A 22,133-nucleotide genomic window follows, 5' to 3' on the forward strand; every position below is an offset into this window, starting at 1 on the left:
TGCAGCAGCAGGAGGCTCCCAGTACAGGAAGAGTACTGACTTAGAGCGGCAGGGCTCGGGCCTCAGGGGGACTTCCTCATGCACGTAGCGGTCCTCTCCTTCTTGTCTTGCAGCTCTGTAGCTCCTTTCTCTTCGTCTCACCATCCTTCTGGTCCATCGAGATGTAGACGAGATGGTCTCATGGAAGGAACACACCAGTTCTTCCTCTTTGCCTTTGTTCTTTATCTTTGTCTTTATCTTCATCTTTGCCTTGGTCTTTGGGGTCTCGAACCCAGCTGGTGAGAGAAGTGCAATTTGAAGCCACATGTTGTGGGGCTAACGGGTTGGTCCCCATCTGCAGAACAGTCTTCAGCTCTGTGGCCCCGGCTCTTCTTCAGCTGCAGAGTTCTTTGTCCATCTCGATCTTGGCTCGAAGCTGCCTGAAGGATCCAACCAAAGATTCCTCTTTTGCACTCACCTTATAAAGGGTTTATCCACCCTTTGGGTGCATTTCCATTGGCTAGCTTTGTTGCTGTGCCTGTCTCATTGGCTGACTGCTTGGACCGATGATCTCATATCCATCACCGTTTTGGAGACCTGATGCCTGTTCTAATGTCCCAGGGTTGCTCAACAGTCCTCTTGCATCTAACCTTTTCTTAGGAAAGTTACAGTTCAGCAATAAGGCCTTGGTCACCTCTGCTCTCCTATCAGTTCCTCTTTTCCCCTGACCTTTCACCTACTATCTGTACCTCCAACACATCATCAGTGACCTTTAATTACAGTTACACATTTTACTGCATTTCAAGTTCAATGTCAAAATCACATTTATAACCTTTTAGTTTCTCTGATTTAGCATTCATTTATAATTTTATAATAACCATAACTTATTAGTTACTCTTACTATAATCATAATGTGAGTTATTACAGACATTAATGGAAAGAAACCAAGAATAATCCATTATTCCAATTATTTGATACCATGTTACAGTTACTTGTTTCACCTGTAAGTACTTCCATAAGTAGAGTAAGTGTAAATATTCTTATAATCAAACCAATATCAACCATTGGTTAACCCAATTTTAATTATTGGCTTAATTATAAGTTATCATTATTAATTTAAGTATTTTATTCTGGGTTTTATCCAATTACTCAAAATGTTTAGATTTTATTCTTTAAACCTTTAATGCTCTGAAATGAGTAATCTGAACTATTTTTATCCACATGCAGGCTGGAAGCTTTCTTCCTCTTTCTTCAGGAAATCTGCTCTTCCTGTTCCATGACTCTCTTTCTGTCTGATTATGATTTTTTATGATTAAATAGAAAGAAGTAGAATTAAAGCAAAGTTTGCTGGACACAATAACAACATACACAACCAGATTAATTTTATTACTGTCTGACTCTACTGTTGGGTCTTGATGTCACCTGTGTAATCAGTTTTAAAGATAACTTTATTTATTGTTACTATTAAACTAAAATCTCCAGCATGGGGAAGTGGGATGAGCTTGACTTTTCTCGACAGTAGGTAAATGGAGGCAGAAGGTGGCGAACTTCCTGCGTGGAGTACAGAACATGATATGAATATGAATAAAATGCCTTTTAAGGATGTTTTCTATTTTTAATGTCAATGCTTTCACATCAGACGGTTACTCTGACCAGAACTGCTTTTTACATGTTCTACTCTCAAGCATAGGTTTTGCACAAGAAGAACAAACAGTTCGTTTGTCAGTCATGTCAAGATGTTTTAGAGACTGGAGTTGGTCTTGGCCCATCTTCATGTGGCCTTAGCTTCATCCTCTAATCTTGGTTTATACTGAAGGAAGATGCTATGACAGTTACAGGTTTCTGCAAATTTTGCCAAACATCTTAAAAAGTCAAAATTAAGACTTTATGGGGTTAGGGTAAACTCAAGACGTGTCAAGAAAGAGATGTACTACAAAAAAAAAAAATCGCAAATAAATAAATCACATGGGTTCTCAACAGAAGCCTGCTAACGGCAAAGACAAACATCGTCCAGCCAATTGGATGATGTTCACTTTCCCATAATGCAGTGCTTCTGAATTCCAGTCCTCTGGCCCATAGACATTGCTCTGCATGTTTTAGATGTGCCTCTATTCCAGAACAGCTGATTCAAATGATTGCATGACCATCAAGTACTGCAGAGGCCTGTTAATCACCCAGACATACAATTCAGGTGTGTGGCAAAAAGGGAAACACCTAAAACATGCAGGACAGGGGGGCCTGAGGACAGGAATTGAGAAACACTGCTATAATGGAAGTAAAAAAAAGCTTAGCTAGCTTTGCTCTTTCTAGGGTATATTAGCAGCCAGTTAGCGGAAGCAGCTACCATTATAGAATGCAACGACATTGTGTGTGTGCAATTCAAACAGTGAAGTTTTGCAAGAAAAAAAATGATATGCAATATATGAGATTAAAGTCCTGCAACAACAAAATTTAAGACCTGTGATGACATGATTTTATTTGAATTAAGATTTTGCACCTTTAGTTTTCAGACCACCACTTAAGCAGCTTAGCTTGCGATTTTAGTTTTTGTTTAGCGACTTTCGGCTCCATCTTGTTGCTTGTTGTAGCCGCAGGCTGAGTCAGGTGCAAATATCTGGCATGTGTGATTGAAAGGATCCCATCTCCCCTCCGTGGACCACACAGTCTGATTAATTTCTGCATCCTAATGTATTTCCTCAACAGGCTAAGCTGTCTACTCTACTTGGACTATAAGTACATTAGCACAACTTTATATCAAGCATTCTCCTTTGGGTTTCTTTGTACTTTATGTACTGCAGGCTTATTAAACGTTCCAAAGAAGCCCGACCAGTACCGACAACCAAGCAAATAATTCTGGCCTGACCCAAATTTCGGGTTTAGATTTATTTAGCCATAAATCTAAACTCTACATTATCCTATAGGACCTAAAAGTGAAGGGAACCCAGGAAGAGTCCAGTAGGGTCAGTTGTGTAGAACTCAGACCCAAAGCATCATCTTCATGAGTCTGTCATACAACACTGCTCTCTTCAGTCAGAGGCTTCTTTGGATTCACTGTTAAGCTGACTGACGATTCTATGAAGAAAATGACACGAGCTGCAGTAACGTTTCACTTTTTCACTTCCCTCTGGGATTAATGAGGTATTGTTGAATTTGACCAAGCAGCGTACCAAACCTCACCGACCGTTGCTGTACTGCTCTCTGGAAACGAGGTGCAAGTCTAGACGGCTGTTGGATGATCAGCAGTTCCTCTTTGGAAACCAGAACTAAACTGCAGGTCATCTGAAAAACTTTCTTGCTGGAAGATTAAAGCAAATAAAACAGGTGGACCAAAACTTGTGTCTAGACTTGACTGGACACAGCTTCTTGGTTCCATGTTAGCTGGTCAGTTCATCATAGAATATCTCGGTTTGGCCCTCTGGTTTCTTCACCATACAGCATCTTTACATTCCAAGTATTAAATTCCCAATCATTGCATCTAAAAAATAATTATCAAAATTTTCTCAGCAGGAAACGGACCTGGCTTGTGAGAACAACGGATCGATTGTCCTTGAACCTAAAGGTCTTCAGCTTAGTGTGTGACTATAACAAATACATTCCATTCAAACTGAAACACAAGAGGAGAAGCTGAAGATTAAGGCGACCTTTTGAAGGACTGATAAGTTTCACATCATCATCATACAGAGATATTTGTACTGATCTGGTTCTAAAACGACTGGAACCTCCATTGTACAAAAACAACCACCACAAGGTTTCTGGTATTATTCATTCAGCAGACGTGAAGTGAAAAGTGGGAGAAAACAAAACAAAACACAAAGCACACGTTCACATTGTAAAACCCTTTGGTTTACCAATGTGTGCTTGCTTTCCATCTGTGTGACCACAGAGAAAGAGAGGGGGGAAAAAAACACCAACACTTTCAGAATATGATTGTGTTTATTTCCTAAGAAAGTATTGAAAAGGTTCAACAAAACCAAATCCAACAGCATTCTCAAAAAGAAGCAGATCGAACAAATCTTTAATACAAATAAGAGCCGGAGAACTGGAACTTCTCTCTGGTAACAGTGTTGTACCTAAACGCAGAGACAGAGAACCTAATGACTACATCCTGGACATCATATGCTGTAGATTCCTAAAACGAGGTTTTCTTCCTTCAAAACATCCTCCCATCCCCCCCACACACACACATCAACACACACACTCCAAGTTTCTCTGATCAGTTTGTGATTATCTTTCTACATTCACTTCTAAGAATTAAAAGGAGACAACTGAAAACTATTTACTCAGAAATCAGGTTAGAGGAAAAAAAAAATGTTGATATGTAATAACACTGAATCCAACTCCAACACGAAGAGACGAACGGTGCTAACGTAACACGGCTAACACGGCAGCCACTGTAGGAAACAACCTACTCGTTTCCATGACAACCTGGATCATCTGGACAGGTTGTGGAACGCCTCCTCACGTTGTTAGGTTTGGATTTTTTTCCCCAAGTCTATCTTAATACATTGGAGCATGGGCGTAGGTTTGGGTAGGGACGGTAGGGACATGTCCCGACCAATATTCACGGGATATGAAAAAGTCCCGACCAATTTTTGCCATATTGGCTCAAAGAACGTGGATCTACGATCTTTGATTAGCAGCAACAGGCGGTGCGCGGAACGGAAGCTTCTTAGTTTGACATTTATTATGAGCCTCCGAGACCGTGTCGGAACGGTGCTGTGGGGGGGGTGGGGGGAGGGGGAGTCAGTTGAATCGTCGGACGTTCTTTGATTAGCTGCAAAAGGCGGCGGCTAGCTGGGCACACGCGTCTCCTTCTGGGTCTCCGAGACCATGTCGCCACCAAAAAAGAAAAGGACAGACATTAGAAGTTATTTCGCTACGTCGGCTGTAAGTACAGTGAGTGGACCCATAAGTTAGATATCTATCACGCAACGCATTTGTTGTAAAGTCCGGTGTTTAGTAAGGTCAGCACTGAGTGTGAGGTAGAATAGGTCTGTTAATTATGTAATATTTTTTCACATAGGATGCTCAGACAGCAGAGCAAGGGGCAGAGCAGAACGATGGAGAGGTGGCTGGAGCTTCAGGGCTCCAGGTGAGGTGTTAGTTCTCAGATATGAAATATACTGTGAAATTATCTCAGTAAATATGGCATTTGAAGTGTTAGTCTTAAATTAAGTTAAGCTAGTGTGAATACAAACCAGGTTACGCTTTGTTTGCTCTATAGGAGGCAGTCAGTGTGAGTGCCAGTGACCAGGGAGTATCCAGAGGATATTTCTTTTGATCTTACTTGTAACGTTTGCTGAATTTTGTAAAGGAAAAAGTAAAGTGTTCTTGAACTGATCTGCTGAGTATGACTGTATCTGGTTGTATACACAAGATGTATGATATGGTTATGGTTGGGGGGAGGGGGTTATTAAGCCAATGTGGTTTCCCCCCCCTTCTCAAAAATGTTCGGTGCTCTTCGGCATTTCACTGTGCTGCCGGCGGGGGGGGGAGGGGGGGGTCAAGGTCCCCACCAAAACTTAGACCAAACCTACGCCCTTGCATTGGAGTGAAAGCAGCCATGATCATCTGCTTCAGCCAGATTTAAAGGAACGGGGGCAGAAAATCCACGGAACGCGTCCCGGTTTTCGAACAGATCAAAATCTAAAAGTTGTGCTCTGCTTTCCAATCTCTTTGGAATCATTAGCTTCAGGCTAATGGAGAATATATATTGTAATGTATTTCGAATCTCCAAGTTTTGTTGGAGATTTGAACTAACCTATTAATTGCTACCTCAATTGAAGGAGTTGCCAAGGTTGCGTATATTTTACACATTTTCTCAAACTTTTACAACCTTCAAACTTGTGGAGCTTTTGGCACATATGATCCCAGCCAGTTGATTTAGCAGATAGAATTTCTAAAACACTAATTCATTTAGATTTTAAACTAGCTCTATGAAATCCTCACTCTTGATCCCAACACACATGCTCTATTCAGAACAGGAGAGCATCCAAAGTGACACGGATACTTCAAATCTGCTTCAGCTCATCCCATTTGGACTCCAGTTAAATGTGAATTTTTCAAAGCCCCAACATACGTAGTGAAAGCTAACATGTTAAGGTAAATTAATCCTCACCATGAACAAAACATTAAAAGGTTTTCCATCCAACTTTTAGAATTTTTTCCCCTCTTAAAATTAATACATTTCCCACTGCTTTTATTTATGCTGTTCAAATAAGACAGACTTGCAAACATCCAAACCTTCTTCTTAAAACACATTTCAAAAATATCCTCCTTTTCATTAATATATTAAAATAATTAAACTCCTTATTTAGAGATTATTTCTGATATAAATCATTTATGTATGTGCAACAATGACCGAGTCCATCAACATACAATGAGTAACAACTGGATGCTCAACTGTTGACACATGAATATTCAAAGTTTGACCCAAAACGACACAAAGAGACGTCATGGAATGTTGACAACCGAAAGACGAACCTCGATGTGGACGACGTGACAAACGAGGCACAAAATGATGCCCAAAAAACAAATGCATGAATGTTTCACAAGAATGTTAAAGATTCTGATTCACCTTCCAGTTGGTGCTCTGTTAGGTTCAGAGCGCCCCCTGTTGGATTTTAGTGTTTAATCCTCGTAACAACACCTGGCGTGGAATATTTAGAGGATTCAAGTTGTTTCATTTTCCAATGTTGATTAAAAAAAATCATTTAAAAACAAGTTGTCCAGCGTTAGCCTTCTCCCCTTTATGGAAGAGGATGAGGGCGAGTCAGAAAAACTGTCAGAATGGTGAGACAGAATTTGAGAATAAAGACCTTTTTTTTTCTTTAGTGGCCCTACTCATGTTCCGTACCTCCAATCAATCTGTTCTGAACTGTCAAACCTATAAGGGGATGATTCACAGTTACATCATCAAAGCTATCATGATTTTACAGCCGACTCTTTGTGAATTAAAACCTGCAGAGCTAAAATCACTCAGCAGCTTAGCGAGTTTAAAGTTTTCTGCTGTTTCCACCAACGACCTGATGAAGCAGCAACAGGCAAACCCACTTTTCAGTTTTACCTCGTTTCCTCCAACAGTTCAATCAGAGATGCTGCGTAACATAACTGAATGATTTTTGTGCTTAAATTGCCAGCGATACCCAAACTTTGAGCGTTCAAGTCTGACTGATGGAACCAGGTTAATAAATGTTTACAGAACAACATATTTGGTTCCCTCACGTCAGACGGTTCAGATATGAAACCAACAGAAACTCTGATAGGACCCCAGCTGCTTCAGATCTGATCTGCACTGATTTCTCAATGCGCTTTGGATCCGACAAACACTTTAAATAATACAGAGTGTAGTTTCTTCAATCAGGTGTGATTGTTCTCATGGGTGAGCCACACGTTCACTTATTAATCCAGGTCATGGATCTGCAACCGTCACAGTCGAGAGTCATTTTTATCCTCAGTACGGATAGAAATGCGAACTTAGAGCCTAGAACTTTTAAAACAAGACTGCTTCTCATTTTATTATTAATATCTACTGTAAAAAAAGAAGTCATTTTTAAAGAGCCCATTTATAAAAATTGGCAACATAAAATAAAATAAAATTCTATGGGATGTTGATGAGCATGGAAAATTATGATTTTAAAAAAGCACCAATTCCAACATAAGAAAACTAGCATTTTTTTTAAACAAATGCAGCAGAATGTTGTTGTAGAATGTTGTTTGTTGTTGGATCCATTTTTAGATACATTTAACTTTTTTTAGCCAATTTTTTAAAAGTGTGATTGTGGAGCTGCTCCAGAACCGCAGGCTGCAGAAACCTGGTTTAGTTTAATATTCGTTCAGAATCAACACGTTACATTCGAAACTAACTTTTATTTAAATCAATTTTGATAAACATTCCACCCCAAAAAAACCGTAATTTTCTGCATGAAAACAGTTTTCCACTAATGGAGAAATCATGTTATTTAGGCCTTACAGTTCTGATCAGACCCTGAAATGTCGACCACATGCAAGATCTGTTTTACTTCACAATCAAAAAAAGAAAAGAAAAAAAAAGAAAGAAAAAAAATCAGGATTCTCCTCTCATCTAATAAAATGCAGAATACTGGATTAAAATCATCACTAACATCTCCACTGAGAGACAAAACAGATGCAGACACAAATGTAACTTTGGCACCTGGATATGTACACAAACGAAATGATAATGCAACAGTTTAGTGCAATGAGCTAAACCTGGAAGAAAGAAGAAAAAAGAAAAAGGAAAAGGCACCGCCTCCATAACATAAAACAGGTTCCTCTAAAATGAGCTGCACTTCCAAAAAGAGTCAGGAACATTTTACACTTACTCCACGCACGCACGCACGCACGCACGCACACACACACACACTCTTTGAAAAATCAGAATGGAAGTGAAACTTGACATCAAGACATGAGTAGAAGTCAGCCGGAGTTGATTATTGTTTTTCTTTTAAAGAGCAGTCAGTGATAGAAATGTGAGCGACGTTTGACTCAAAAACATTAAATAAAAAACAATGTTCAGGGAATATTCTAATTCATTCAAAAATTACTTAGAAATGACATTATTTAATGTTGTGTAAGCTGTCCAGTTCAGAGGATACAAAGTTCACAAAGAACGATCACCATGAGCAAGGTAAAAAAATAAAAAAAAATAAAATAAAATAAAATAAAATAAAATAAAAATGGCACCAAGTAATCACATCAAGTTACTTTTCCACCAAAGCAGTTCTGGTGCTAAACTGGGAATTACTAAATGCAGTAAATGTCTGATCCTCCATCTCTCAGGCAGCCTGGGTTCTGCATGTCGAGGCATGTCTGCTGTTCATTCAGGCTGAGAGAGCGAGAGAGAGCAAGACTTTCAGCTGAATGGACTGAATGAACGTACAGCAAAAAATGTCTTTCTGTTTTCATCTTGCTGAGCCTTCCAACTCCGCCTGTCTGGGAACAAACTGGATCAGGAAAATGTTGGCAAACTTTTGGAAATCTGAGGTGAGACGCTACATTCTCCAGAACAAACATGGAGGCGTACGGAGGACAGAACCTGGCATAATCATAGATAAACGAAGAATAAATAAATGGCTTGAAGTAATTTACATGCCAAATATTACTTGTAGTAAACAAAAACAGTAAGAGCTTTCTCAATTTATTTGATGATACAGTGTAACATAAATTAATATTTGGTTATTTTCAACAGGATCAGTTTAACACAACTTATTTAATTTTCCTTTATTTCAAATCATATCAGTCTTTTTATTTTATTACATTTTTCATAGTGTGTATTTTAGTTCTTTAATGGAAGAGGATTAGGGCCACTGAAAAAGAAAAAAAATAATAATAATTTTGACTTATTTTCTTAGAATTTCTGAGAAAAAAAAAAGATCAGAATTATTTTTCCCAGTGGGCCTAATCCTCTTCTGGAGCTTTTCTATATTCTTTTTTTACTTCATGTATTTTTTCTTTTTCATTATATATTGATTTATTTTCTCTTCTACTATTTCCTCTTTGCATTTTTTTCCCCAGAAAACTCACTTTCCTCAAACTCCTCCGATCTTATTGGCAGCTTCGACACAAATCGTTGGGCTAAGCTAATTCCTGCTCAGCAAACTTCGCCCAGTTTAGCAGCAGAACCTGTTTGATGGAAAAGTCCTGTTGAAGCACTGGAGCTGGACATGGTCTGACCAGTGGCAGGACACCACAGAGACAATAAACTACAGGTACATCCAGAGTCCAGTATGCAGGAAGACAGAATTCATAACCACCTGAATATTCCTCATTAACCCCCAAAATGGCTTTGAAAAACCAGAGTTTAGTTGTTCCCTCTGTGGAAGTAAAGGAACAAAGAGAATGATGAATCTTTGGATGCTAATTGTCTGATCTGAGATATATATAGAAAAAAATAACCAAAAAAACATAATTGGGATACTTTTCCACATTTTACAATGACAGAAACAATTATTTTCATAATTCCAAAGGAATCCCGACAAACGACGGCTCTAACTCAGACATTCTGACCTGGTTTCCTCTTATTCGAATGCATTTAAATGCACCGTTTTCCTCTGGTGTCTCTTTTGTGAATGTGATGGCACTCCCCGGTTTAGGTTTCCATGGGAACGCGCAGGGTCATTGAATCGTCTTGAGGAAGCAGACGAAGCCGTTCTCTGGAACTTTATCCAATCAAAGGGTTCAGTCTCCGGTTCGCAGCAGGAAACGCTCAGATCACATTTAGGACCAATTAACGCAGAAAACTAAATAATTCCATTAAGGTAACATATCTTCTCTTACCACTCTATATTTATATTTATACAGACATATGTACATACATGTATAAAATAATCACTAAAGATCACATGAAGGAATGGCGACGTGTGAGTTAGTGGGTCTAGTTAAATAAAAGAAAAAAAATCACTTTCTCTTTCTCCAGTCTGGTCCAATAACTACGATCCAACCAGAAATGTTTCCTGTGCTACCCATGAGCCTCCTCTTCTGTGGAGCTCTCCTGGGCTCTGCTGCTACCTGTGGAACCCGACCAATCAGAGGAGAGCTGGGGTGAGGCTTGAGGTCAGGACAGGGATGGCAGCACTCACACATACAGGGGAGGGACGACCAGAGCGACAGAAGACGAAGATGGAGCCATCTACTCTGTTTGTTGTCTACTGTTTCTAAGGCGACGGCTCGGCTCCCCCGGGCGGACATATTGGAGGTCATCAGCTTCATTTCTTTTCTGATGAAATAGTTTTCAAAGCACTGGAGGAGTTTCTTTCTGCTCAGATTGCTAAAGTAATTGTAATTCAATCATTTAAAGCCAGTATGATATTTAGATAAAAGTATTTCTCCTCATCTCCCAATAATAATGACACCTCATGATTGAGCAGCCATATTATTTACATAACAATCATAATTTACATGGAACTGAATTTGAGGCACTTTTACAAGGATTTATCTCATAAAGAAAGAAAGCTTGAACTTTTTTTCTACAAGTTTAAGAAGTTTTCTTTAAACATGTTGAACCTCCAATATGGACACCAGAGAGACGTGGCTCATCACCATCTGTGGCCTAATTAAATCATACATTACTATATCTTTGTTTTGGGGAAACAGAGGCTGAACAGAATAAAGAGCATCTGCTGCAGCTGCAGTAGGACAGGAAAGGGGAAAGTGATTTAAAGACAGAGCAAAGAACAAGGAGTAGAAAAGTAAAGACACATTTACCTTCCTGCCTCCACAAAGGTCCACATGATTAGAGTACAGACAGAACGCTCAGAGGGGCTTATCGGTGATATGAGGGGGTTAATGTGTCAGCCTGCAGCAGGACAGGATTGGTGTCTGTGAGTAAGTCAGTGACTGGGGCTAAAGGTTGGATTTACCTCATGCATACAAAGCCCTCTAACAGAAGTTCTCAATGGTATCAAAGAACGAAAAGTTTACAGGAAACTCTGAGCGGGCCAGAGACAAGAGGAGGCACGCAAGGAGGGAAAAGAAAGAGAAAGAGAAAATTAATTCAGTTCAGCTGGAGGAAAAAAAACAGGAAAGCACATTCCTAAAAAAAAAAGAACGAAAAAAACAAAACAAAACAGAAAAACACTACGAAGGCATCAGAAAGAGGAGGGGGGGAAATGTTTGCAGGTGTGGCGAGGCAGCGGACCCAGCAGGTCAGACAGCGTTCTGAGCAAAGCTACCTGGTGTGGCGTTTCTGTCGTTGAGCAGCTTGGTCTGACTGTTGGGCAGGATCTTGATCTCTGGAGGGTCTGGACTGTGGCCCGCCCGCGACGCCATGAGGGCGTTCAGGTACTGCAGACGGGTCACCTGCAGCACAACGAGACGGCCGCTTGGTTAACGTCACGGACATTAGATGACCTGCTTACGTTAGCGGTATCCATGTGGCGAAGGAGAAATGTTGGTTTGAAGTTCAAATGCAGTCAAAAATAAAAATGTGAAAGAGTGAAAGTACTGAAAAAAGAAAAAAAAGACGACGGAAGAAAACGGCAGAGGAAATAATGATAGGAGGTAAACAGGCGAAACAGGAGCGAAAACAAATGGAAAAAGATTAAAGAAGAGAAAGAGAGCAAAAATTGAAAGATACAAAGAAAAAGAAAAATGTAACAAATAAATGAAAGGATGAAAGAAGGATAGAAAAAAAGTTTTGTTTCCAAGCAGCTGTGAAAACTTTGAACTTCAAAAATGTTTACAAATGAGTTCAGTCCAGTTTAATAACAGGAGGACAGGTGTCCCCTAAGTGTCCCCCAGGGGTCCCAGTGGACACGCCCACTCACCCGTATGAGCTGCAGGTCAGTGAGGGCTCGCACTGTGTAGTCGGGACAGTAGCTGGACGGGCTGGTGGTGTCTGCTGACTCAAAGGGGTCCCTGGGAGAGTGCCGCTGGGTTGACACCGGAGACTGGTGAACTGCGCACACCCACGCACGCACACACACGCACACACACACACACAGTCTGAAACTGCACAGAGATCCTTCATCAAACCACAGGATTCTAGATGTGACTCCTTCAGAATCAGCCCGTCTGCTGAAGCCTCATCTACACACATTGCTGGGCAACAAAACTATTACTGAGGAAAAGAATAAAACAATAAAGGAAGACTTTAGATTTTGATAAAGCAGTTAATTCACGTGGCAACCAGCACAACAAACCATAAACCTTAGAATATTTCAATTTACAGAGGTCTCCTACGTAGTTTTCCATGTCGAACGTCCTTACAATTCCAAACTCAAGGTTCCACAGTTCCCAGTCTAATGCCGTCAACTTAAAATAGGAAATGCTAAACTTGACTGTTTCTACAGCACACAGACTTTAGCATCTGCAAGCCAGGGAAGTGGAAGTAAAGACAGATGATCAGAGGAAGAGAAAGAAACATGGACAAAAGCAAAGACAAAAAAGGACAAGAAGACAACAGGAGAAACAATAAAGCTTTTCCCAGATTTTTCCAGAGTTAGCAGGAACACAGTGGGATCGACGGTACATTTTATTTCATTCATGTAAACCTTAGTGTCCCAAAATGTTTAAGAGAATTGTGTGATTGGCTTATTAGAATTTCTTAAATAAACTTAACTGGTTATTAATCATTTTAATTTTTAAATAATTCTTTCAGCTTGTATTCAAGTAGATTTCCTCTAAGAAACGTTGATGTCAATGACTTCATGAAACTTTAAAAAAAATGTTATTTAATACTTAGTCATCTAAATATGAAACACTGCGTCCCACTGCTCCAGACAGTGAGCAGCACAGACTAGAAGGCCTTCCAGTGAAAACAGACTGCAATCTATCATCTCACCTGAAGAGGGCAGCGTCAGAGCAGACACTCCGTAGTAAGTGAAGGCCCCGTTCTCAAACTTCAGGCCCTCTTTGCCGATTTCCACCTCCACACGGCCCTGACAACCAGACAGCGATCAGTCAGTGAAAGCTCTGCTGTAACTGCCTCAATAACAAGAAACTGATTTGGTTTTATTTTATTTTAATTGTTAAAAATGTTCATGTGAAAACATTTACAAATGACCAAGTCTGGGATCTTGGTGTATTTCCCCGTCTTTCCCTGACGTCTCTCTCATAATTCATCTGAAGCCAAACAGTCAACGTGCGGTCACATGGTTCCTGGACGTCTGTATTCAACAGAGCAGACCACCTGGGGAACAACCGTCCCACATCGGTATACGTCACCTCACTACCCGCCGGGGTTCCCACTCTCTTCCTGCATCCTCCGTTTTGCTTTTACTAAACAGTCACAGAGAGAGCGCCACACCTTTCTGCAAACAGTTTCCTCCGTCAACCCCATCCAAGAGTTGATGGTTTTGACGGTTTGTGTAGCTATGTAGTAAAGACTCGTACAAAAGTACATAATTCCCCACAGAGTCTGATGAACGTTCTTTAAAAGTATCCATGTCTCCTGAGGATTCAAAGGCCGGATAGTGGAAGCGGATGCGTTGAAGCAAAATATCTGCTCTCCATTACATGCAATTTTTGTCATGCGTCTATGTCAATGAGAGGTGTTGTGTGATTGGTCAGACGTTTGTGGCCAACATGGCTGCTAACCACATCTCTCTGTGGACCATTTTGTAAAAGCACAATAGAGGATGCAGGTTGGGAATGGGGGAACCCCGCGGTGTGAAAGGGTGTCTGCAAAAATTAACAGCCCCAAAACCATGTGAGCCAACGTCGACTGTTCAGATCCGGATGAAGTGTGTGGAGCCTTAAGGTGGTGGTGTCCAGACTTTTTGCCATGGGAACCCTGCAGTCGTGCTGAGCTGGCACTTTGTACCTGCAGCAGGAGGATGAAGTAGTCCACTGGGTGGTTGCGGGTGTACAGGTAGTGGCTTGGGCTCAGTCGGTTGTTGTGGTCGAAGTGGACCTCCTGGTTGACGCTGGGGTGGCGGAGCAGGTGGAACAGCACCTTCTCAGACACACGAGCCGGGCTGAAGTGCTCCACTTCTGAAGGTGGAAACAGCAAGACAGAACTTCAGCGTCTTTATCGTTATCACAGCATTATCATCAAGAGTGTTCACAACCCATTCGTACACCTACTGAAGTGGAACCCCACCAGAGTGCTTTATTCTCTCATTTTAATCAATTTTTGGACATTGCCTCCATCATGGACAAGCAAAAAAAATAATAAATAGCCAGCTAGTTGTTTTGTTTACATGTAACTAGCTGCTAATATACTCTTGCTAGCTAGTTCTTTTGCCTCCATAACTGATCAAATAAAAAACTAGCTAGCTAGCAGGGCTTTTTTGTCGCCTCTATCATGGGTAAGTAGGTGCCGCTATACGTAAAATAATATTGCTAGCTAGTTAGTTTTTTTGCCTCCATCATTGGTAAAACAAACAAAAAAAACTAGCTAACTACCATGCCTTTTTTGCCTCCATCATGGATATATATATTAGCAAAATAACTAGCTAGCTAGTTATTTTGCTAATATACTCTTGCCAGCTAGCAAGAGTATATTGCTTGCTAGCAATATACTAGCTACCTTCTGCCTCGAGTAAACGAACGCAATGAAAATGTCTGTGTGAGACTCAAACTTTTGTCTGACAAAAAACACTACATACACAAGAATATAAAAATAAATATAGTCCTGCCACAACAAACCTTAAGATATGGGATTACGGTATTTAAGATATTTTATGTATTTTTAAATCGATTTGATATTTTGGATGCACAAAGTTAAGAATTTTTAAGAATTTACAATCCCCATGTAAAAGTTTCAACTAGAAAGCCAGGTTTATAACCCATCAATACAACTTTTGAGCTAGCTTTTTTTTTTTTTTTTTCTTGTTTGAATAACCTTTTTTCATTTTGCACACACCTCTGGACAGGAAGCGGTGCGTGGCCAGCAGGAGCTGTGGTGATGTGTGGATCTTGGGCTCTCCCTCTGGAGGCTTGAAAAGGGAGAACTCCTCGTGGGAGCCGCGAGGCTCCAGAGGGATCTCCAGAGGAGTCATCGGACGCTTCACCTTCCTGTCCACTGTGGAGGTCAGACGGGAGTTTTAACAAAGAAACAAACGGCCGCAGCGGCAGGAAAAGTTTTCCCAGACACTCACAGTAGCCGTCGGACTCGTCCAGGATCTCAGACTTGATGACCTCCTCGATGACGTCCTCCAGGGTGACCAGACCCAGAACCTCGTAGAACGGGTCGCCCTCGCCCTCGTTGTTCACCTTCTGGACGATGGCCATGTGAGAGTTGCCTACATGAACACCAGACACAGAGACGGACCTTCATCACTCAGCTCAGTTAGACAATGTGTTACCTGCTTGTTCTGGATCTCAACAAAAGTCTGACCCAACACACACACACACGCACGCACGCACGCACGCACGCACGCACGCACGCACGCACACACACACACAGGCCAGCAGTTTACTTTCATCCCTACTAAAGTGTGTGTAAAAGTCCTTGGAAATGGAGCAAAAATAATGAGTATAAAAAATAAAATTCACTGAGTAAAGACTTACTGGAACCCCAAACCAGTCCTGGTTTGTAACTGAAGCATCTTTTTAAGATTACACTTAAATGTCCAAAGATCACAGAACTGGAGCACAGAGATTCACATTGGGGGTCCCCTTGTCTCCATGACAACTGCTAGGCTTTTGTACATGGCTATGTGAATATGAATGTAGCAAATCAACTAGTCACATGATAAATGAGAAAATTTAATCGTTTTTATGATTTATTGTTTTTCTTTTTTCTCTCTTTCCAACAAAAACTGGATGATAAAAGTCTTCAGTTTGGTGTTTTGGTCTCACGACTTCATAATTCATTTTATTTGTCATTTCTGTTATTTTGTTTATTTATTTTGGTTATTCAAAATGTCTTCCAGTTCCAGTGTTACCTCTATTGGAAGGGACAGGACATTATAAGATATTGTATATTCTACCTGTTCCTTTTTGAACAGAAAATATAAAATTTGTATGTTACTTGGGCATAATAATTTGTTTTAACTTTTATTTCTTTAGTTTGTTCCATTCTATTTTATTTTAGTTCTTTCTTGATTGTCTTTTCTGTCTGTTTGAAATAAATAAATAAATTTATTAGAATTTAAAGTTTATTGATCTTTGAGAATGTGTTCTTGCATTATCATACCACTGCCATTATATTACTTTAAAAAAAGTCTCAATATAACATCATCATTGTTTATCGCAATAAATTCTGGAACAATTTATCATCCAGCAAAACTTGTTGTTATGACAGACCCGTATATTCCTTTAATAGGCAGAATTTCTAATTCTGTAGTTACGTTTATGAAGTCCTGCATCTTCATTTTTTACATTGCCTAAAACAAATTATTCATTGTGTTCATTTCTTTTAATCTGTTTTCATTTTTGCTCTTGGTAGTCGTTTCTCTTTGTTGGATTAAAGCAGTCTGATGCTCAGAACTGAAACTCAACCTCCGATTCTGAATTAAAATGCTGGATAACACATTCCTCTGCAGACATTTTAACCCTGTTACGGATATTTTCCTCTCTAAGCTAACAGTTTGGATTGTCTGCCACTAGAAAAATCACATCATCAGAAAAATAAGGGCTAAGCAAATTTCCCAAACTAAGCAGATTTGCGGCTAAGTTTAGCTACTTCCAAGACGAGCTCAGAGACTGCTTTTTGCTTTTTCTAAGCAGCGGCCAATCAGAAGCGTCGACCCATTGAACGCTCTCTCTCTCTCTCCCTCCTGCAGCAGAAAGCTCTCAGTGTTTCCAGCCTGCTCAGTCAGCTGCAGCTGCAGCAGCTGCTGAGTCAGCGCAGAGCTTTCTGCACATGCTCAGTGCGGTCGTCATGCTGCATTAGAGAGCAGCTAGGAAATGTTTATAATGACCTGAGATCCCTGCTGGATCTCAGGGCTTTCTCTCGGTTGCTTTGATTCAGTTTTACTTTTTCAACTATCTGCTGTTGATGCAGATACCGTACGCTGTGAGGTGTGATGGGTTTTTTAGGGTGAAATTTTAATGTTTTGGTGATTCATTTTATTTCTTCAAGTCTTTCATACACATTAACTGCATAGAGCAATCTGTGTCCCTTTGGCATTTTTTGTGCCACTGCCTCACAATTATTAATAATTTTTACTGTTACCATTTGATTTCTGTTTGGTTCATTTTTTTCATCCTATTCAAAGTTAAAATCTAATCAAAGTTGGCTGTTTTTATTGTTTTCCATTATGTGATTATATTTTCTGATATACCAGATCAACTAGTACATGTTTGGGATATTAACATAGACATCTGTGATAATATATTATATAGACAGAAAAATTAGATAACTGTTGATGTTTTAATACTGTGGACAATTTTAGTCCCTACCTAAAAAAAAAAAAACATATTTGCATTTTTTAATTTTGTTTTTACTAAGAAAAAAAAAAGAAAAATAGATTTAATCTATTAAATATAGCTATTCTATCTATTAAAAATAAAGATAACATAACTTTTTTCATTCATGTTAAGGATTAGGGTCTTATTTTTTGTTGTTAAATCTTTTTATTATATCTAGTGTTGCAATGTTTGTGTTGCAAATAAATGCAAAGTCAAAGCAGAGAGTAGAGGGTGAAGTGAGAACAGAAAGGTCTCTGATTGGTCACTCAGATGTTAGCTCACCTTTCTTGAACTCCTCCAGCATGGCGTCCAGCTTGGTGTCGTTGAAGACGAAGTGCAGCGGGTGGTTGTAGAACTTGGTGATGGTGGTCATGGGCGTGCAGTCCTCCGGGTCCACCAGCGCCAAATCCTTCACGTAAAGGATCTCCACGATGTTGGACCTGGAAAAAAACAACAACAAACAAACAACGTGTCGGTCAGAGGGATCCAACACAAAGCAAGCGGCTGCGTCTTCAAACAGGTCCTCAGGTTGACGGCATTCCTTATGAAAAGTTCAAACATGGAGCCGTCGGCTTTATTTCTAGGTGAAAGTCTGATTCCCAGAAAGTCCCATTGATGACACTTTTACTGTAACATGATAGAAAATCAGCTTAGAATTTGCCATCTAGAAATGGCTAGAAATGTTTATTAGATTTTTAGGGATTTATTGAGTTAGAAACAACCACAGAACCTTGAGCTGCTCTTTGCTTCACATTACAGTTTTTATTGTCAACAAGCTTTGATTTACAAGAAAGGATGAATTAACCCGTTTTGTGGTTTTTATCGATCTTAAAGAGAAAATGGAGCAGACTGAAATCTGTACCAGCTTTCAAAAATTGAAACCTCCAATTTTTTGTAAGCTTCAGTCCTGCTTTTACCCGTTTTACCTGAACACATCTGTTTTGATTCACCAGGATGGCCATGTGCTTTGCATTGTAACTGCAGTCTTAAACATTAGGGGAGGTGAGTAAGTTCTTCAGGAAAAACCCTGGCTGTGTTAAACCAGCTTTAGAGGTAGGAGTGTGTCGACGAATTGGTCCAGATTTCCTTCAATTTGGAAAATCAGTCAATATATGAGGAAAAAAATTATAAAAATCAACTTTTCAGACAAAAAAAACATTGGTCAAAAATCGGAATTGACTAGAAAGCTGAAATCGCTGCACCCTAGTTGTAACACTACGTGTTGTTCAATCTACACACCCTCAGTGATTTTAAACTCCCTGAACATATAGTTTCATTTAGACAGAGACCTTCAGAGTATATTTTCATATTTTGTCATAATTAAACTAAATAAAAGAGAATTGGGAAAGAAAATTCTTGTCCATATTGGCTATTTTTATTAAACACAGCTATAAATTTGCTCTTTTTCACAAAATAACCTAAAAAATAGCAAATTAAAAAAAGGTTAGTGCATGAGAACGACAGAGTTTAAAATGTTTTCAGACACGTTAAGATGTGACCAACAGTGATCCGTCTGACCAGGGTTCTGTAATGTTTCCATGAGAAGTCGCTCATTAAAAAAACATTTTCCGGCAGAAGTTATTCATTACTGCTAGAAATCATTCTGTTGATTTAGCCTTCTGGGAAGTTTCTTCAGTAAGAATGAGAAAATTCTAACTTTTCCTCATTCACTTTTACAGAAAAGTGGCCAAAACGATAAAAAGAAGTTTATTTTCTTTATAGTTCTTTAAATCAATATTACACAGCTGATACTATCTTTCACAATAAACAGATAAAAAAATTAGCAAGCTTAAAACTGCGAATTATATTTGTTGTTTATGGCGCCCTCTGGTGTTTGAAAAACAGCATCTGCAAGTTGTTTATATGTGAAAGAAACTTCTTGTGAGTAAAAACTACTGCAAGTCCCACAACTACTGGCACAAAAATATCTAAATACTTCTGCTGGATGATATTATGGTAATCCACAGAAAAATCTAAGCAATAACTCAAAACTATTTGATTTTTACACCTGGAAGCGACAACGACGCAATAAATAACATATTTTCTTCTCAGATAAAGATGATGGACGAAGAAAACAAAATGATGGAATGTACGTTTAAAAAAAAAGCAGAAGTTAAACACAAACCTCTCCTCCTCATAAATAGGCACCCTGGTGTATCCGCTCTGCATGATCTCCGACATGGTGGAGAAGTCCAGGACAGCCGAGCTGGGCAGCATGAAGCAGTCCTTCAGGGGAGTCAGGATGTCCTCCACCGTCTTGGTGCGTAGCATCCCACGGCTGAACTCCTCTTTCACAAACTCGCTGTGCAAACACACACAAACATGGGTCAGTAACAGCAAACATATGATCTTCTCAATGAAGTCAATCAGACCTGTTCCAGATCATTCTAGTCTTCAAAATCAAAGTCCAAACGTCTCACTGGTCTTTGACGCAAAGTTTCTAGAAGATCATCAGCTGAAACATGAAGACTTTTTCTAATGTCACATCCCAGATTACCATTTCTACGGGTGCACCAATCCACTTTTTTCATTTTCGATACCAGTACCAATATCTGAGGTTTAGTATCGCCTGACACCGATCCGATACAGCAAGAAAGTGCTGGACTGACTTGAAACATTTTGTTTTTTTAAACACAGTCATAAATGTACTGAGTTACAAATTTATTTGATAACTCTGCACCAGCATAACACACTTAAATATACCAATAGCTTCACAAGCTTGTTCAAACATGTAAAAATTAACTGCAATAAACCTTTTTTCAAATGGGTTAGAAAGTGCAATTAGGAATTCTAATTATAAGGTAAAATAAATAATAAAGCTTAGAATTAGACTGAATAGATCTGCCCTTATGAATCTTGTACATTGTCACCAATACCAAATGTAGAATTTTTTTCAATTATCAAGACAAATACAGATAACATTGGATCGGTACATCTCTTAACTTTTCACACAGGACCATGTAGGTCTGTTTTTTTGGGGGGTTTTTTCCTCCGTTAATAATAAACATCTTCATTTAAAAACTTCATTTTGTGTTTACTTGTGTTGTCTTTAAATAAAACTGGCCTGAGGTTCTGAAACACTTAAGTGTGAGAAACATGAGAGAAAAAAACAAACAAAACACAAAATCAGGAAGAAGGGCAAACACTTTTTCACACCACTGTATCTACTCAGGCAATCTGTTTCTACACTTCTGGAAATCGAGGAAGGTAGAGACTGCCTCCAAGAAATCGACACCGATTCCTGGAAAACGTTCCTGCCTGGGGAAGATTCCTCGTCTTCAGTCTGCGGGTGTCTAGTTCAAACATGTCTCAACTCTACTGGAACAAGTCAAACAACAAATTATTCTCTATCCGGCACTGCGAATCCAGCAGTCAGTCCTAGCTAAAGGCTTCAGCAGACATGTCCTCGGTTCTGTTGTTAAACTTTAACACGGTAGAAGTCTGCTTAGTATCGTCTTGCGTATCTTTTTCTCTCCAATCTGGGTCAGGTATTCCACCGAAATGTACCGTCCCTTTAAGCAGCTTTTCCACTTCAGGCTTCAGACATACTGTGAATCAACAGTTGAACCACTAAGTTTCTAATATGTTTGAAGTAAAGGTATCATGCCTGAATGGATCAATGTTTATTTGAGAATTAAAGGTTACTTCCTGCTACTTGGCTGTTCCTTTTTCTATATTTCCCATCCTGCTGTGATCTGAATACAAAAAGGCCAGGATGAGCGATGACCCTAAATATGAATATGATTAATCCAAACTTTTCAGCTTCTGACCCACATACTTGGCGTGAGAGCATTTTTAGCTGCTTTAAGGAAACAGAAAACACAAAAACCTCTCCAGAGTAAAGCCAAACATGTGACTAATAATCTGTCGAGTGTGGCCATTTTTCTTTTCTACTTGTACTGGTCTATCCAACATGGACGTTTTTCTGTCGAGAAAGAAGAAAGACAAGGAGACTGAAGTCCTCAACCTCCACTCGTTTCCGCCTGCAGCTATTGCTGAGTCTGCCACCATTGAGCCAGATGTCTGTTTGGTCTGTCAACACAGCAGAGGAACTTGAGATTCAACTTTTTTCAAACCTTCACAATAAAATTTTAATTGTTTAGAAAATCTAAATTTTTTTAAACAACCTTGCAGTTCTTACATAGACCTTCTGTAAATATGAAGTAACATAGAACAAATGTCTGTGTGTTTGTTAAAAAATAAGCAAGAAAAAAATTACTACTATAAATAAAATCCATTCTTCACACTTTTTTTTATCAATATGCTATAACAATTTTTAGGGTTTAAAACTTTGGGTCAATATCAATATCCGATATATATATATATATATATATATA

General features: G+C 39.4%; 1 protein-coding gene and 2 long non-coding RNA genes across 6 annotated transcripts in view; 2 read left to right on the forward strand and 1 right to left on the reverse strand.

Annotated features, from left to right (window-relative positions):
- The window catches only part of LOC107838656 (uncharacterized), a 10,068-nt gene extending 2,024 nt beyond the window's left edge, over positions 1-8,044 (forward strand). The window contains exons 2-3 of the long non-coding RNA XR_001664732.1: positions 3,663-3,668; positions 6,299-8,044. This is a non-coding gene — a long non-coding RNA (uncharacterized LOC107838656). The remainder of the gene's footprint in view (positions 1-3,662; positions 3,669-6,298) is intronic.
- On the forward strand, positions 4,502-5,319 carry LOC107838657 (uncharacterized). Its single transcript, XR_001664733.1, has 2 exons — positions 4,502-4,866; positions 5,003-5,319. It is a non-coding gene; the product is annotated as an uncharacterized LOC107838657 (long non-coding RNA).
- Positions 7,944-22,133, reverse strand: part of cnnm3 (cyclin and CBS domain divalent metal cation transport mediator 3) — a 16,361-nt gene continuing 2,171 nt past the window's right edge. For 2 of the 4 annotated variants that reach the window (XM_016681729.1, XM_016681728.1), the window contains 9 exons: positions 19,922-20,098; positions 18,079-18,236; positions 15,540-15,683; positions 15,305-15,463; positions 14,261-14,430; positions 13,280-13,376; positions 12,264-12,394; positions 11,670-11,796; positions 7,944-11,426 (listed from right to left, as the gene is read on the reverse strand). In XM_016681729.1, coding sequence (XP_016537215.1) covers positions 11,377-11,426; positions 11,670-11,796; positions 12,264-12,394; positions 13,280-13,376; positions 14,261-14,430; positions 15,305-15,463; positions 15,540-15,683; positions 18,079-18,236; positions 19,922-20,098 — 1,213 coding nt within the window. In that variant the 3' untranslated portion in view covers positions 7,944-11,376. The remainder of the gene's footprint in view (positions 11,427-11,669; positions 11,797-12,263; positions 12,395-13,279; positions 13,377-14,260; positions 14,431-15,304; positions 15,464-15,539; positions 15,684-18,078; positions 18,237-19,921; positions 20,099-22,133) is intronic. The other 2 variants (XM_007571973.2, XM_007571972.2) reach the window with 2 other exon arrangements.

Source organism: Poecilia formosa, unplaced genomic scaffold (assembly GCF_000485575.1).
Source record: "Poecilia formosa unplaced genomic scaffold, Poecilia_formosa-5.1.2 Scaffold291, whole genome shotgun sequence".
Taxonomy (NCBI): Eukaryota; Metazoa; Chordata; class Actinopteri; order Cyprinodontiformes; family Poeciliidae; genus Poecilia; species Poecilia formosa.